This window comes from Lathamus discolor, chromosome 16 (genome assembly GCF_037157495.1).
Source record: "Lathamus discolor isolate bLatDis1 chromosome 16, bLatDis1.hap1, whole genome shotgun sequence".
NCBI classification, from domain to species: Eukaryota; Metazoa; Chordata; class Aves; order Psittaciformes; family Psittacidae; genus Lathamus; species Lathamus discolor.
The window spans coordinates 3249877-3267325 of record NC_088899.1 but is presented as its reverse complement, the minus strand read 5'-3'; the positions used below and the strand labels follow the sequence as shown (position 1 = coordinate 3267325).

Here is a 17449-nt window from a genome sequence, read left to right as displayed (position 1 = left end):
CCTGCTCATTGCAGTGGGGTCGGAACTGGGTGACCTTTAAAGGTCCCTTCCACCTCAAACCATTCTATGATTCTATGACATACTGGGACAGAGCGCCTCAGCATCAGTACATGGGCTTGCTTGCCTTGTCCTCTCTGCTGGGGCTAATGCTCCATCTGAGAGCCTGATGCCATGAAAAGCATTGCCCGAGTGTGGTGAGGGCCACTTTTCCCTGTCATCAGGGACATTCTGTGCCCTAAGCTCTGACAATGGGGCAAGCAGATGCTCACCTTGTGGACCCTTGTGAAGACTGGACACAAACAGAAGCTTCCCCTTTAGACAAAAACTCCATTACAAAACTGTATTTTGTAAATACAGCCTCTCCCAGAAAACAGAGGGGAGGGGAAAGAAAGAAAATGGGGAAGAGATTAAGTAAAAGGAGGAGAATGAACTCCCTGAGATCTTCTGTCCCTACGCTGAGCGTCCATGGGGAAAAGACCAGATCTGTCTTGTTACCTCGCCACATATTCTGGGATCATTTCCAAGGGTCAAATAAATGGCTGTGATTTATGTGATATAGGTCAGGACCTATTTAACAGCTTACAAAGGAGCTCCCCCCCCCCCCCCACTCCCCATTCTCCCTCTGGCTCTTGGTGACGAGAAAATAGGTCACAGGCAGGCAGTGGGGGGGATTAATCATTTCTTCTGGCAACTGCTGGGAAAAATATTTTCAGTTCCATTTAATCATAAAGCTTTTTAATTAGTTAGTCTGCAATTCTTAATGTGTAGTTTATAAGCTCTTGTGTAAGGGGGCAGATTTCTGGAAGGAGAAATCACCTGCTCCCCACATCCTCTGGGTAGCAGGGATGAAGTTCACCGGCGTGGCAGAGCTTGGCAGGTCCTGGGACCATGGCCATTAGGTCTCTCAGCAGCCATGCAACTCCAGCCCCATGGGACAGACACACACTGGCACAGCCCTTGCTCACAGTCCCTCTGCTTGCATGGGCAGGGAGGATGAAGAAGGAGAATGTTCCTTCGGGATGAAAGAGCCACAGCTGTAGACCCCCTTCACATCAGCCTCCCCTGACTCTGTAGTGCACTATGTACCCTCCATAGGAGTATGGGGTGGCTTCTCTCTGACACACCACCTGGGTTCAGGCTGCACCCAGATGCCAAACTTACCTCTGGTGTAAATACAGACAGAATTACACTGCATCGCGAAGACTGGACACTCAGCTAGTGTGGTCCAGCCAGGGACTAGATGCTCCCTACCAACCATCCCAATTCCCCACTAATGCCCCAGTAGGGGAAAGGGAAAAATTAAGAGCTTGGACCCTGGCTACTGAGCTCTCCCTGCAATGGGTCCACCCGCCACAAGTGCTGAAGAGGTGAAGGAGGAAACTCCTCCTAAAGACCAGCAGCTTTTCCACACCTGCGGTACCTGCACAGAGTCACTGGAACCACCAAAAGCTCGACAGCCACTGCCACCTACATGGCCAACTGCAGCAAGAGAGGTAACCTACCGACCAACCAACTGCTGTAGCCGGTGTTACACCCTTAGAGGAAGCTTTGCATCACCTCCTCTCCCCAAAACGTGTCCCTGACCCCAGCCAAGGTCCCGCAGTACCTTCTCATAATATTGCAGCTCATAATCCAGGATGACTCCATTGGGTTGGTCAGGCTGAGACCACGAGAGGGTAATGCTGTCCACGGTGCGGCTGACCTGGTGCATGATGGACACAGCTGAAGGAGCTGGAAGAGAGATCAAGAGAGAGGCCTCAGTCAGATGCCTGCTACATCCCCTGGCTGGAGGTAGGCAGGTGTATTACTGATGCTTGAAGCTAATTAATTTGCTTCCAGCAGTGGCAGGGCTGTTCAGGGGTCAGGGGATCCTGCATGCTGCTATGTGCAGAGAGCAGCTAGGGGAGGACAAAATGCTTCTACTGCACAGTAAGAGTTTGTAATTAGATAACACACAGACAGTGTCTCAGGCAGGAAAACAGACCATTCCCAGGCAAAGTGAGGCCAGGGTTGGAGCAAACACAGCCTTATTCCCCTGGAAAAAGCATTACCAGCCCAGCAACATGCAATCCTCCGTGCTTGCCTTGGGGAAACAGAGGTTTTGTACTTTGACATTTGCATAGAGAAGCTTTCTAAGGCATAGGCAGATGCAGGAAGCAAGCAGCTCCTCTCCGCCTCGGCGTGCTGGCTCTGCAAGCTGCACATGCCAATCAGGGGAGGCGCATAGAGCAGCCTGAGCAGGCAACGCAAACCTGACCTGACACACTGACAATGGTGAGCCACCCGCCTCGCCAGCGTGCCCTGGAAACAGCACACCCACAGATGCCACTCGTCCCGCTGTGCACAATGAGACCTTCCAGCAGCTCCTCAGACAGCCCAGCCAGACGTCCACCCCTTCACCGCCCTGCGCTGCCTGCATGGCTTGACACATGGCCAGGCAGGAGCAGTGCAGCCTCGGCTGGGACCACGCCATGGGCAAACGCTCCTCCAAGGACCTGTGCTGACAAGCCCATGCGGCGGGACCTCAGCATGGAGCTGCCAGCTCCCTGGGGAACTCTGACCAGCTCTGTTCCTGCCTGCTGCAGACGGGGCAGGCGAGCAAGCAGCCTGGGCTGCTTTCAGCCTGGGTTGGCTCTGTCCTTGATAGCAGAGATGCTTCAGCACTGCAGGTATCTGCCTACAGCCCCCTTGCTGGAGGGGTTGGAACAAGGAGGTGCCTGCACTGCCCGCTCTTCACTCTGAGAGCAGTGAGCAGAGCACGGGTCCTTGCCTACCCCGTGCCCAGCCTGCTGACAGCAGAGCCAATGCAGCCTGCACGGATGTCAGTCCAGAGCCCATCCCAGACATCACACATCACCAGCCCAGCCTTGGAGAGTGCTAGCTCCAGCACAGCCTTAGCCCTGGCACATCTGCCAGCACAGACTCACTGCTTCAGCAGCTTTAGGGCAGAGGGCAAGCCTCTGGGATGGGAGAGAAATGGAAAGTGGTAGCAAGAAAGCTTCCCCATCACTTGCATGCCAGGCCTAGTTATAAATGGATGCAGAGAGGCTTGCACTCAGAAGGGCTTTTACCAGGTCCGACCCTTTCAATATTTCATGGAAGAACAACTCATTTGACAGCTCTGAGAAACAGTTTGGAAGAGCGGCACACAAAGCAAAGCATCAATTACCCGTCTCCAGTCTGGTTTCCTTTGGCACTATGAGCAGCGACAGAAACTGTGCCAGCTGAGGACTGCAGACACAGCAGCGGTAGGACTGTGCTACTTGGACCAGTGTGGCTGCAGCATGTTCTTGCACACTGCTGTAATGAATTACAGCTGAGCAACTGCTCTCAAAGTATACCAACAGAAGCCATCCATCTGCCTCTTCACTACTGGGTTTCTGGATTCAGAGCACTGCAGCTCTCAGGATGCTCAATGCCTGTGTGCCAAAGGGAGTAAGGGCTGGATATGGTAAAGCCAAATCTGCCACCGCACTGCTCCACCATTTCCCTCATCTCCTTGGGTTCCCCCACTCTTGAAGGAAGGTGCAATGCAGGCTAGCCTCAGCAAAGTGTTGATCACAGGGTTTGTCCAGCACTTATTAAAAGTAAGTGCAGAGAACTTCCATCATGGGAAGTATCCAAGGTCAGGTTGGACAGGCCCTGCAGCAACCTGATCTAATGAAAAATGTCCCTGTCCATGGCAGGAAGGTATCTTTACAGGTACTTTCTGACCCAAACCATCCTCTGATTCCAACAGATCCTGAGACCAGCGCCTTACCTCCTCCTAAACACCAACCCTTCTATCCGCTTCTGGCTAAGCCAAACCCTGTTACCCACCAGTCTGAATCTCTCCATCATCTCAGACCATCTCTTATCCCTTATATCCTAGTCCCACTGCTATAGGGCCCATCTGGTAAACTCCTGGGGTTAGTTTCTCACACTGGTGCTCAGATAAAGCACAGGCAACAATTCTGGAGCCTGTGAGCTCCTGCCAGACCTTGCCGCTTCCTTGACAACACATTTCATAGGACATCTGCAATCTCCAAGACAAGTATTTCTCCCTGTGGAGAAAGGCCTTGGAAGGAAGATGTGAGGAGGCTACAGATCATCCTGCAGCATGGGATTGGGCCTGAGTACACAGCCCATGGTCTCTCTAGCACATCCGAGCTGCACACGCACTGGGAACTCATCCCACACTCATAGAGGCTACTCCAGGACAGGGGCTGCGTGCACCCAGACCTGTTGCACCACAGAACTGGGATGTGGCAACATTCCGTGATTTAGACACAGGTTCCATGGCTGGCCTTGCAGCTGGAGAAGCATCTCAGCTTTGGGTCCCTCCGGGTAGGAGCAAGGACCCTGGGATGCTTTTCTGCCACTTCCATGCATCGTGTGCCAGCCTGGGAGCACAAGGCTTCTGCAAAGCATCTCCTGCTTCTCCAGGCCATGCTGAGGAAGCTGCAGGAGATAACAGCTAGAGCATCATGTGAATCATTTGTGACCAGCCATGGCCCAGGTAGGCGGCTGTGGAACACGGTGAACCTGCCCTCATCTGCCTTAGAAAAGAGAGAACCAAACAGATGAGGTGGGGCTCATCTGATGAGCCTTAATGAGGCAAATACATGGCCTGTTGGGGAGGAGGCAAATGGGATGAGTGACTACAGCAACTTCAGCACTTCTCTTCTACCTGGGGCAAAGGAGTGTCTCTGGATAGGCAGGAACCTCCACCACTGCATCTTCTCAGTGACTGCTCTTGCTATCACAGACCATAATAAAATCACAGACAGATTTAGGTCAGATTTGACCTCTGGAGGTTTCCAGCCCAGCTTGTCTGCAGAATCACTTCAAAATCAGCCTTGTCTAGGCTCGAGCTTGGGACTTCAGCACTTTACCTTAATGCACCAGGAGCTGAGCAGACTTCTCTGCTCATGGGCAGCTCGGCAGGATGAATCCATAGGGGTGTCAAAAGCTCTTATTGTCTGGCTTTTCTGCAGCCCACACAGAGTGCAAGAAGCTGCCTGAGCTCACTTGGGAAGGATGGGGATCCGGATGTACCCCACCTTCAGGTCTTAACAGCAGAGCCTGTTGAAAATGGTAGCAAAGATTAAGGGAAATAAGGAAAGGCGAGAAGACAAGAAGAAATCTGAGTTTTCCAGGAGAAATAGACACTTTCAGGCAATACCCGAAAGAAGGTCACAGCGACTGCAAAACCCAGGGCAGCTTGATGACACAGCACAAAGACGGGTCAACTTTCCAGGAAATTGGGGAAAGCTACCATAACATTCTGGTCTGAACATCGGCACGAGACTGCCAACAGAAGCCAGGCAGTGAGATAATCACAGCTGAAACGCTTGGGGTGACCCAGTGCATGTGTTATACGCAGACACCCCGATCTCTCTGAGGACTTCATATTACGATGAGCCCACTGTGCTTCTTGCGAGGTTTGCCTTGCAGCTACTGTTCTAAAATGCACCTATTATTTTCAGGTTGGAACGGACGGACTTCAGCTTCCAAGTGCTGGAAGTTTAGAAACAGACTTTTGTCCCCATAGAAGAACTGAAAGATCATGAAACTATTTCCTTTTCCTCTGTTCTCTGAGTTTCTTCACAGATTTATCAGCCCACAGATCAATCCGATGACTCTCTTCTGAACCTTTCCCAGGTTTCTGTTAACCTCTTTTTTAAATACAAACCTCAAAACTGATGGCAGCAGCCAGTAACCATCTCTTTTAGCTCCAGAGACAGCATCCACCTCCTCACTCAGGTTTGCTATTCCCCTGTGTCCAACAGGACACTTCCCTGACTCAGCCCAGTCCTCAGCCAGCTTGCGCAGAGCTCCTGTTCCCTCTCTGTGCTGGGACAAGGTAACTGCTGCTTCCTTCACTCTGTGCACTTCACTGCTGAGGCAGGGTTGGAACAAAAGCCTCAGGACCCAGGACACTTCTGCATTCCCTATAACCCTGTGTCACGCTGGGAGCAGGGCGAGAGGCCCTGGATGCATCTGAAATCAGAGCAATTAGTAAAATTGCTATGTAAAGCTTAGGGCAATTCGTTACAATAAAACTGACAAAAAGCAGCAAGGGGGCATCACACAATGTATTGGGTGAATGGGAAACAAATAGGCCCATTTTCCCCCTTGGTGTTACATCCCTGAGTTGGACCGTTTAGAGGCGTTCTTAGGAAGATCGAGTGTTTCCCTCCCCAGCCTATACCCAGGATACCAGGTTTTCTCAATCTGGCCAAAGACCAGGAGTCCTCAGGACATCTGCTGGGGCACCTTCCTCTTCTATTGAAACAGCAAGAGCTTCCATCCGGGAGCTGTTCCCTTTCTCCTAGCCCTGCTTCTTCAATATCCTATGGTGGCCTCCTTCCTATCCCACTTCTACCTTTTCATTACAGAGAGACCAAGGATAAAGACATAAGAGTCTATAAGGAATCACTTAACAGGAGAGCAAGCAGGCATCTTCCTCACAGACATCGAGCAACATAATCTGACATCCTGTGGCACGGTCTGATCCCTTATGCATGCTGGTTCATCCCATCTCAAGGGACCTATCAGGGCTACAAGCATCCTATTTCTAATAAGCTTTGATAGCAGAGGCATATTTTCTATGTCAGGTCCTGATCTTGGGCCACCACAACTGCCAGGGGCTGCTGCCACTGGTTTTTAGTAGGTCTAACTCCCAGTGATGTGATGCTGTTGAAATAAGCCCCCCTCTACCTACACACCAGATAATGTCCACAGCACTTCAGGGCTACTCCAGAACCTCTACACCCTTTGTGCTGCTGTGAAGCCGTGGAAGCTCACACTGCTCAGGATGGGAAGCTCGACTAAAGGGAATAAAACTGGACAAGACACTGCCACCAGACACAGCAACACTACAGGGAGCAGCCCAGGGTGCTGGACTCCCCAGGCAGCACCTTCTGCATCAATCCCTGTTTCAGGGACACCTGCTGGGGAACACCAGGATCTTCCTGCAGCTTCTCTTTCATGATCTTTATACCATTTGAAATGCTACCAGTTGCAATCTGTCCCTACCCCCTGCCTCCTTCATCTGCCAGTCTTGCAAGGCTCAGCCTTTCACGCCTTGCCTACCAGTGGGTCAGCGCTATTGAGATCCCGGTACAATCAAAGTGCCTCCACTCCTCCGCTGGCTTAGCTGGAAGAGTTAGGTTACAGGCAGCAAACCCCCTATCTCTGATCACTTTAATACCACTAACCCATGTCATGTCAGACAGAGTCAACATTTGCTCTGGAAAACACTCAGGACAGAGAAAGCAAAGGCAAGCTGGCCTGTGGCCTCTCCCCAGCAACACTTTGAAACTACCCAGGGGACACAAAAAAAAGAGGTGAACAGCTGGGAGTTTTCCAGCATCTCCTCGGAGCCCTCCTGACAGATCCTGGAGTGTCAGGTTACTGGACCGGGAGCTGCTTTTATTATTATAGGAGAGTCAGCAGGGAATTCTGGCATTTTCAATTACCCGCATGCAGAAGCGGCTGTGATCTGGGGTCAGGATTAACTGCATGACCCCCAGCTGAAGACAGAGTGGCAGGGAAATGCACCATGATGTTGCAAGGCACCAGCTAGTCCAGAGGCCATGGGACAGGGCAGTAAATGGGGAGATGAGGGGCAGAAAGCTGCCGACAGAGAATCTGGCAGTGGATGCCTGCAAGTGCCTTGCAAACATGGCAAAGACTTGGGAAGCCTTAGGGTAGTGGGCGAGCTTCTCTCCCACTGCTTTTACCCAGGGATGCAGCCTCACTGGTCACTCGGGTAGCTCCAACACATGGCAACAACATGTGAACAGGATCCCACATGGTACCAGAGTGGGGCATCCCTCAGTACAGAGTGCCCAGTAGGTCCTAGAGCTCCTTCTGCACTTCAAGCTCTGCACAACCCCAGCGGCTCACTCCAGAAAGACTAAAGGACAAGTGCTGTGATCAGCCATGGAGCAAGGGCTTCCCTGACCTTGAAGCCACAGGGCCTGGAGACATTTAGGCTGGAATCCAGGCTCCAGCAGAGCCCAAACGCCATTGTTTGAACTGGCAGGAGCACACAGGGCCTCCATGCAAGGCTGCAGGCAGGTGAAATAGGCACACGGGGCTTAGATGACTTCTGTTTCTCAAGCATGTGCAGAGTAGAAAGCCAGGAAAACTCACTCTGCCCTTCCCCACAGACCTGGGTGCCTTGTCCCAGGAGGTTACCCAAGGAACACATAATCCACATCAGCCCTCACTCCTTGCCCCAAGGCATCCCAGTCCCACCCAAGCCCCAGCAGGTGACTGTCACTGTGCAATGGTCTAGCTGTCCCCAGTCCAGGTCCAATCACTCAGAGCTCCAGTTCTTCTTGCTCTTACACAGCTCAAAGTCCAACTGCATCTAATATTGAACTGAAAAGTGACTTCTTTGGTTAAGCCTCCATTTTTCACTTCTCCAGGTAAAGCACTCTCCTGCCATTTAAGCATCACAGGCTTTCACACCACAAGCCCTCCTGGAGAATGGGTTTGAATTGGAGATGCTTTCTTCTAACATGAGCACTGAAAGCACCACAGTAAGGAATACCTGGCTGAGGAAGAGAGGAAGGGAAGCTCTTCCTTTGTCCTCAATAGCAACACTGGTGGCTGCTCTGCATGGGAGGTTGGGCCGGAGACCTCCATCAGCACTCCTGTGTGTGTGACTCTCCTGCCAAACGGGTTCACCATTGCTTGGACTATTAAAACGTTTTCTCACCCAATTTATTTCCCAATGTCCTCTCCTGTGACGGCTTGTTCAGGAGCTACATCCTTCTGAAATCATTACCTCCAGCAGAAGCTGAGGAAAGGCACCCAACATCCCAGGGATGGCAGCACTGGAGCCCTTCACATTCACCCTCAATGCAGCAAAAGCACCGGGCTTGACAGAGCTCTAGAATCCTGGGATTTCACAGCCTGTGAGGTTTTTGCTTCCAAGGTTCCTGGCAAGGTGGCTCCATCAGGCTGGTACCCACACTGCTCGTGTGCATCGAGTGTCTGGAAGAGCTCCCAGCAGGCCCAGCCTCCAGCCCCTTGCGTTTGTGATGAGGAACGCTGGAAAATCTTAAAACCACGGCAATGCAGGCCAAAGCTGCCCCTGGCTCCAGCCCCATTGGAATCAGCAAAGGCTTTGGTGTAGATTACAGCCTTTAAAGCAGTTCCTCATGCCACAAGCCCAGTGACGTGGGCCAGGCAGATGAAGGCTTTTGGCTGTCTTTATGTTCTTTGTTTGCTTGAGTTTGCTGCCTTCATTTGCATGCTGCCATCCTGCCCATGGAGGAGGCAGGGCTTTTTATTCAGCACTGAGAGATGCTCCAGAGGATCCCAGAATCCCACCACTGGAGCGGGTCTGGGGTCACTCAGCACCAAGGTCCTCCCCATCTCCTGCTTTCCCCTCCCCATGGAAACCTCATCTGCTGCAGATCAAGGCAATGTCATCAGCAAAATGACACCTAATGCAGAGCATCCCCTTGGACCCACTGAGTCTGGCTAGTCTAAGGCTGAACTTGTTCCTTGCTCTCTTTCATGGAGGACTCCACCAGGCTGGTCTTCCTTTTTGTGGGGGGCAAGTTTGGAAGCATTGGAGGGTATCTGGAAAGAACATTTACTGCCCAGCCCTATCAATGCAGCAGGCTCCTGCACACTTGCCAGTGGCTGTGATGAACACGCACTGGCCTGCAGCCAGACAGGCAGGTTGAGGATACTCCTGCCTGAACCCCATCAGATAAGCATCATTTTACACATAGACAGGACTACTAAATCACACTGACTCCTGGATGGACCAAGGGACAACCAGCCAGAAGGCTGTGTTAAACCTGGTTTGTTACAAGCATCTATTATGGCCCACATAAACACATCACTGAGCGGTGTATGCTCAGCTGTCCAAGCACTGCGACCCTGACACTGGCCTCCCCTACCTCTGCAGCCTTGCCTACCTGCCTCCAGCACCTCCACCTGCCTGATGCTGGCACTCGGTGCCTTGTGAGCAAGCAAAGCAATCAGCACTGCAGGCTGCGTGTGCCAAGTGCAGCAGTGAAGAGAAATCACCCCTCTCGAACAGGTAAGCAAAAGGTAAGCTCCTGAGCCCCTCCATCGACTCTCAGCAGCAGGGACGGCAGCACGTTGGGGGGAGAAGGGAAGGGCTCACCAGAAGGAACTTGCCACCCCATTCATCACGGATGCGCTTTTGTTTTCTGCCCAAAGCCAGCTCCAGATGCATTGGAACAGGTTTCTGAAGCTCCAGGCAGGTGTTGGAAGAACGATCCTCAAACTCACAGAGTAATTTATGCAACAGGGAAGCCTGGGAGTCAGCAGGGGGAGAAGCCCACAGAGCCGACAGGGAAGGGCATCTGCTAGAAAGGCTCTAGCAGTGCAACCCGTACCCTGCTCTGCCAACATCCCCCAGCTGCATGAAGAGGAGTGGGAAAGAGCCAGCAGCTGGCAAAACTCCTGCCATCTGGGAACCCTGGCTGCAGACGGTCTCCAGTGGGCAGAGAAGGGACTTGGACACGGCAGGGTCCCTCCCGGGCACTCGCCACAGTGCTGCAAGCCAGGGAGATGCAGGGAAAGCAAGAGGCTGGGCCACCAAGCGACAAGAGGAGGGCAGCGAATGTCAAGCTGCAGCCATCAGGTTTCAGTGGCGACAACCCTGTGTATGAGCAGTGAGGGTGAAGGTGGGAGCTGTGGATGAAGGAAAGTGGAGAGAAGGGCTGCAGAGCCAGGATGGTTTTGTGGGTGCACGTGCAGGGTAAGGTCTAGCTGTTAATGCTGGATAATAGACGCAGCCATGAGGATGTCAAGGTTTCAGGAGGCTTTGGAGCCTAGAAGCCAGCCAAATAGTCACAGAAACACATCCACTGAAGTCCCCAACAGAAGAAAGATGGGATTGAAGGGACCTCAGGAACAGTCTTACAGTAGCTCAGCAGACCCGTTGCTTGCTCTGTCACACAAACAGGCTCCCCTGGCTCCCTCCATGTGGGAGACAGCTCCACAGCTCAACATTTCTGCTTTCCCACCTCTCAGCATCTTCCTGGAGGTATCGTGCTCCTCCTCTGTCCTAACAATGTTTGTGTCAGTTTTCTGCACAAGAAACACTCTACCACATTTTGAAACACCGAGAACTATGAGACTGCTTCTCACTGACCTCAGCCACCCCAGTCCAGCCTCCTGAGTCCCCGTGTGGGTGGGAGTACTCTCCCGTTTAGGCAGTTCCTGGGCAGCCTTTCAGCTTTGCCAGTAGTTTTCCAAATCAAATGTTTTACTGGTGTCCAGACAGGCAAAGCCTGCTGCACTTCCTTAGAAAAATCACTGATGTCATTGGGAAAAAGCCAATGTTACACACACTCGTGCACAAGGACTTGACGGGCCCTCTACCTCTTCATGGGCCAAGTCAAAACTGGTTGCCTTTCTGAAAGATGCTTTAGCCAAAGACAGGACTGAATGGGAGGGTAATTCATATGCAGATCGATCTAAAACATCTCCTGGCTTGAACCTTTGAAACTTAGTATAACAAAGAGCAACGGCCATAAATCATAGCTTGGGAGGTTCATGTTGAACACAGGGGACTGACTCGGGGGAACCCTTGGACAAGTCCCTGGAAACGTGGGGAGATCTCTGCCTTTGGGAATTACCAATAAATGTCTACCCAAAGACATGGCTGCCCTGATGTACTGCTGGCAGTAGTCCTGCCTTAAGCGGCAGGTTGGATGCGAGATCCAAGATGTTGAGATGCTGCAACCTCCTGCCTTTTACTTCTATACTGGAAGACGACAAGAAATAAACATTCATAGCTTTTAAGATCTGGAAAGCTCACTCCACCTTTTCAAGGTGATTTCTGCATACACTTTCCCAGATTGTTTCATAGACAAGTAATTCCTGACTGAGGCCAGCTCAGGGCAAGGCTAAAGCAGCATGAGAGAGAACAGGAGATGCTGAGTCCCTTCTTGTGTTCAGAAGAGTGCAGGCCACTGCTGTGCATCCCTCTGAAGGAGGAAGCCAGCCAGATCTTCTGATGAAAGCGAGAAGATAAAAGCAAGAGCCTGTGTGCCTCTGGCAATACAGTTCTCTCTCTGTCTAGCCTGCAGCATAACTAATGTGACAAGCAAACAGCAAGCTGGATGGCTGGTGAGAAGTGCTAATCCCTACCAACCTTATACCTTCACTTCGGCTGCTACCCTGGTTCCACTCCTTTCTCTCCTCACCTGACCCCTCCATGCCGCTGCTGCATTTGGCAGTAAAGCTGCAAGGGACTTTTTTTGGTTGAAGGTGAGGGAAATATCCCTCTGCACTTCCCAGGATGTGTCCTGCCTGTGCTGCATCACTCCTGGCTGAAGCCCCTACCCCTGCAGGGCGGATTCAGTCCGTTCACTGTACACTCAGAGCAGAGCCATGACCACATGTGCTAGTTTTGGACCACTGAAGCATTCAACTGTCCTTGAAGTCACAGGCACCTCTGAGTCTTGTCAGGACAGTCCTGTCCAATAGACTGTGCCTGGTTGGGATGCAAGCCCCTGGTTGGGATGATAGCCACCGTGACGCAGAAATTCAAACCCTAATGGCACAAACACGACGCACACGTGTGAGCTGCACATCTCCTCAGCCAAAGGACCCATTTCATTACATACTGCTGTGAAATAACACCCGGAATAATAACGCAAAAAATCCTAAGTTATCTGGATCCATAGAAAGGGAGGAGCGCCAGTTAACTCTGCCACTGCGGATGCTGCTCCTGATGGGTTTATCAGGAAAGTGTATCGGTTTCCTCTGTCACACACTAGCTTGTATTGACACTCTATTAGGTGTTTATGGCTCTTTTCGGCTCTGTTTGCAGCCAAGGGCCTCAGCCATCAGAGTAAATCCTCCCTTCTAATCCCATGTGACACAAGAGTCGCTCACAAAAGGCATGCGCTCCCAAAAACCTGGACCTTCTTTCCTCCATCACTGGGAGGTCTTAAATTTATCTCTGCATATTTCAGAGCCCAGGGCTCTTTCCTCCCTTCTCAGATCACAAAAGCCACAGTCGGTACCAACAGGTACCCTACCCGTGCGCTATTTATGTCACCCCTGCCCAAGGAGCCCTTTCACTTGGTGACTTTGCCAGGGCACTCAGCCAGCCACAGTGTGGATGGGGCCTGCAAATCCTCACAGCACCAAGATTCTCCCCCCCCACCTTCCTCAAAGAATGGCCAAAAATTAGCAAGCAGGGGCTGTGTGTTGTCACCAGCAAGAGGGTTGAAACTTGGCATGGCTTTCAATTAGTCAAGTGTCATTATCCTGAGTGCTGGGCCATGTTCAGCTCCTTAACCCCTGGCTTCTCTCCTATGCCTTCCCTCTTGGGATGCTGGCATGGCTCTCAACCACCCTCTTGGCATAGATCTTTTGTTCTGGGATGGCTGAGAAAAGGCTTTTTAGTGGCACCCGATCTCTGAGCGATGGGCCACTAAATGGTGTAGCTTTTCTTTAGCCACATCATGGTCCCTTACAACTGGCTGTGTCAGATGGCAAGTCCTGGATCTCCCTCCTTGGAGAGTTGCTGAGCTTTGGGCAAAAGAAGCCACTCTGCTGCAGGATGCAATAGGCAGGCAAGCAGAGGGTGAGCTGGGAGATGTACAGCATGGAGCTGGAGGTCAAGAAGATGCCTGCTGAGAAGAGCAGAGAGAAAACACAACCTAGCCTCAGAGGTGACAGAAGGTATTTCATAGGGAAGCAGTGAAGACCATGCAGTTTGCTGGAAGGAGTAAATTCCAGTTGGCTGAAGACCGAGTGGTGGGCAAAGAGGTGGTGGGAAGAGGATGCTTATTCCAAGCTCTTTTTATTCCTATTCTGCTGATCCCGGTCTTTTCTGATCTTCTATCTTGTAAGAAAGGAAGCATCACACCTCCTGTTCTAACAAAAACCTGCCCTTGGGATGTTAAACACCTTTAGTCTTTATAGGACACTCACTGCAAGAGAAAGGTCCAGGAAACCTGCCTCCAAGCACAGGCTGGTGCTGGCTGCTCTCTTTTGACCAATCTTCTAAGAAGAGAGCTGGCCTGTCCCTCAGGGCTCCTCTTGCACCATGGTGCCTGGACTGATCACTGGTTTGTTGGTGGGACTGAAATGATGACATTACAGTGAATTGCAAAGGGCAACCCTGGATAGTCTAAGGCCAGCATCAACTCGGACAATGCAGAACACAAGGACATGAGAAGGAACTTGAGGGGATCCAGCTAAGGGTGACCAAGGCAGTCTGGGACACCAGGCTTCTGACAAGTGGAAAGAGCTAGCCTGATAATGAAGACATTAAGGGTGAATTTAATCACAGCTACAACTGCTTAGAGCTCCATTAAGAGAGGGTGGAAGCTCACTCTTCCCAGCAGGGGTAGGTGATGCAACAGGGGGCACAAGCCACAGATCAGGCTGGAAATTAAGCCAGGTCTTTCCCAGGAGAGTGACTTAGTCCTGAGAGAAGTGAGAGCGGTGAAGGTTTCCAAAACCCAACTAGGAAAAGCTACAGCAGATCTACTGCTGCTGATGGTCCCACTGCAAACAGGAGGGTGAAGCCAAGACGTGCCTTCCACAAAATCTGATGGCAACCCATGCCCCAAATCAGGCACGGCAGCTTGGCTTTGTGGCTCAGCATCATCCGCACCACATGAAATTAGTTTTAACCAAGGCCGGCACTCAATGGGGGCTCACACTGTGGCCAGCAAAATTATCAGGGACCTGGTAGATGATATATAACCATGGCTGTCAAATTGCTCATAAAGTGTCCAAAAGGGCAGAATTGGGAATGCACACTTCTGTGTGGAGCAATGATCATGGCTCGATGGCTGAGCTCATGAGAACAATTACAAGGTTGTGCTTGGGTTTGCAAACCAAAACGTAGGTCTTGCTTCCACAATGGGAGAATGCGTAGAGGGAAGCAACATTTGAAGGCAACAAGACAGAAGCCACCAGGGAGGTAAAGGCCTGCCTGCATGGCTAAGAGAGGCAGCCCTTTACACTTGGATGTGTGAAGGGAACAGTGAGACCAGCAAGGGCAGCAGTTTACCTGCAGCAGAGCTGCTATGGAGTACAACATCTAACTCAAAAAATTATGATGAAGAATAAAGAAGTTTCCACAAAGATCCACGTTCTGGAAAGCCACCTCGTAGGAAGAAGGGATGATTCAGCTTGGTCCAATTATGCCTTAATATCCATCGATAGAAGCCACCCACCACCTGTGTCTAGGAGACATGTCCTAATGCAGCTAAATAAGTTATGTTGATGTAAATGCCAATGTCAGTGGAATCCAGATCTTGTTGGAGAGGGGTGCACAGCCCATAGAATAGTTGGGGTTGGAAAGGACCTCAAGCTCATCCAGTTCCAACCCCCCTGCCATGGGCAGGAACACCTCACACTAAACCATCCCACACAAGGCTTCATCCAGCCTGGCCTTGAACACTGCCAGGGATGGAGCACTCACAACCTCCCTGGGCAACCCATTCCAGTGCCTCAGCACCCTAACAGGAAAGAATTTCCTCCTTAGATCCAATCTAAACTTCCCCTGTTTCAGTTTGAACCCGTTACCCCTTGTCCTGTCACTACAGTCCCTGACGAAGAGTCCCTCCCCAGCATCCCTATAGGCCCCCTTCAGGTACTGGAAAGCTGCTATGAGCTCTCCACGCAGCCTTCTCTTCTCCAGCCTGAACAGCCCCAACTTTCTCAGCCTATCTCCATACGGGGGGTGCTCCAGCCCCTGCTCATCCTCGTGGCCTTCTCTGGACTTGTTCCAACAGCTCCATGTCCTTTTTATGTTGAGGACACCAGAACTGCACACAATGCTCCAGGTGAGGTCTCACAAGAGCAGAGCAGAGGGGCAGGATCACCTCTTTCGACGTGCTGGTCACGCTCCTTTTGATGCAGCCCAGGATACGAGCCATCTTTCTCTGGAAGAACAAGGTGAATGGTGTCTCACCTTCTTGATCTTAAGTTTTCCTTTTGGGATGACAGTCACCATCATGCCTCCAGCCACACTCAGCAGGTGCCTGCTGGCTGCTCTGTTCTCTTACTTCGCATTTCTTACTCTCCAACAGCAGCTTCTCCCCGATATGCTGAAGAACTTGTGATACCTGAAGGTGCTGGTGCTGTGACATCTCTCCTCAGTCCTGAACTCGCTGAGCACAGGTGGTGGCCCAACAGCGATCCATTTATCCCTGGGCGAACCTCAGCAATTTGGCCTTGCTTTAAACCACGACATCCCACCATGCATTAAGTCCATCTCTTCCTGAGACGGAGCTCCAGCTGGCTGCTCGACCCAAAGCAAAGGCAGAGGGAGGCTGTAATGCCTCTTCTTCCACAGGCCCATCCCTTCCCTCCCTCTGCAGCCTTCCTCTCCCCACAACACCATTCTCCTGTCCCAGCCCTGCTTTTGTGTCTGCAGCTTCTCTTACCAACTGCTAATGATCTACATCAAGGCTGCCAGGCAGTGCTGAGTGTAAGCAGAAGAATTCAGATCCTCTAATTACAGAGGAATTAGTGAGCAGTTACTGTTTAGTGCTAATGAATAGATACATTAAGAGAGACATCACACTGGCTGAGAAGTGTGAGCCCTGATAATAAAGGAGTGTCAAACAAGGAAAACACGAGGAGGAGGATCCAGGGGACTGAGGATTCACATGCAACTCAGCTCTCTGGCTTTGCTAATGTGGAAGTAGCCACAGGCAGTGCATGAAGGTAACAAGCACACCATACAGCTGCAAAATGCAAAACCTGAGCATTCAGTAACTCATCTGGAGGTGTGCAGAGCTCCTTCCCATCCCCAGGCAGCATTGCACCCACTCCATCCCCATCAGCCATCTCTGTAAAGGAATCTGCAACGGGTCACCATCCCAGACCATCTCCTCTCTCCTCATCCTGTGGGATGTGTTCCTGCTCGCAGTCAAACCACGGTTCAATGCTATGCTAAATCTGCCTTCAGGGCTTCTGATATGGCATTGAAAACACTGACCCTGGGGCTCCCCAGCTAACTCTCTGACGGTTCATGGGTGACCAAGACATGTTTGCAGGTTACCTCTGTCTTGGCACTCTGCATGCCCAACCAAGTGATGCCCATCTGTACCACTGTGTCTGCTTAACCTCAGACCACGCACATTGTGTCCCCTGCAGCTAGTACACACCATGGTCTCCAGGCAATTCAGTGCAAATGCAATCATTCACAACAGCCAAATTCAGTCTTAAAGGTCATGTCATGCCCAGGGCAGCCTGGGGTTTGTTCACACAACCCCACACATTTGCTGCAGCACTCAAGAGAGACCACAGGAACTTGTTTTCTCCCACACATGCTTGTACCTTATTGACTTGCTTCCACCATCCACAGTAAGCAAAGCCCCAGTGTCTGCTCCAGCTCCTGATGGCTTCCAGGTGGGCTGTGGAGAGCAGCCTCTGACCAGCAGCATCCTGGGGCATCCTACCACCAGCAGAGCCGCTGCAGCCA

General features: G+C 51.5%; 1 protein-coding gene across 2 annotated transcripts in view; it reads right to left on the bottom strand.

Moving 5' to 3' along the window:
- Nucleotides 1-17449, bottom strand: part of EPHB2 (EPH receptor B2) — a 108923-nt gene that overhangs the window by 18336 nt on the left and 73138 nt on the right. For both annotated transcript variants that reach the window (XM_065696867.1, XM_065696866.1), the window contains exon 6: nt 1607-1731. In XM_065696867.1, the coding sequence (XP_065552939.1) occupies nt 1607-1731 (125 nt within the window). The remainder of the gene's footprint in view (nt 1-1606; nt 1732-17449) is intronic.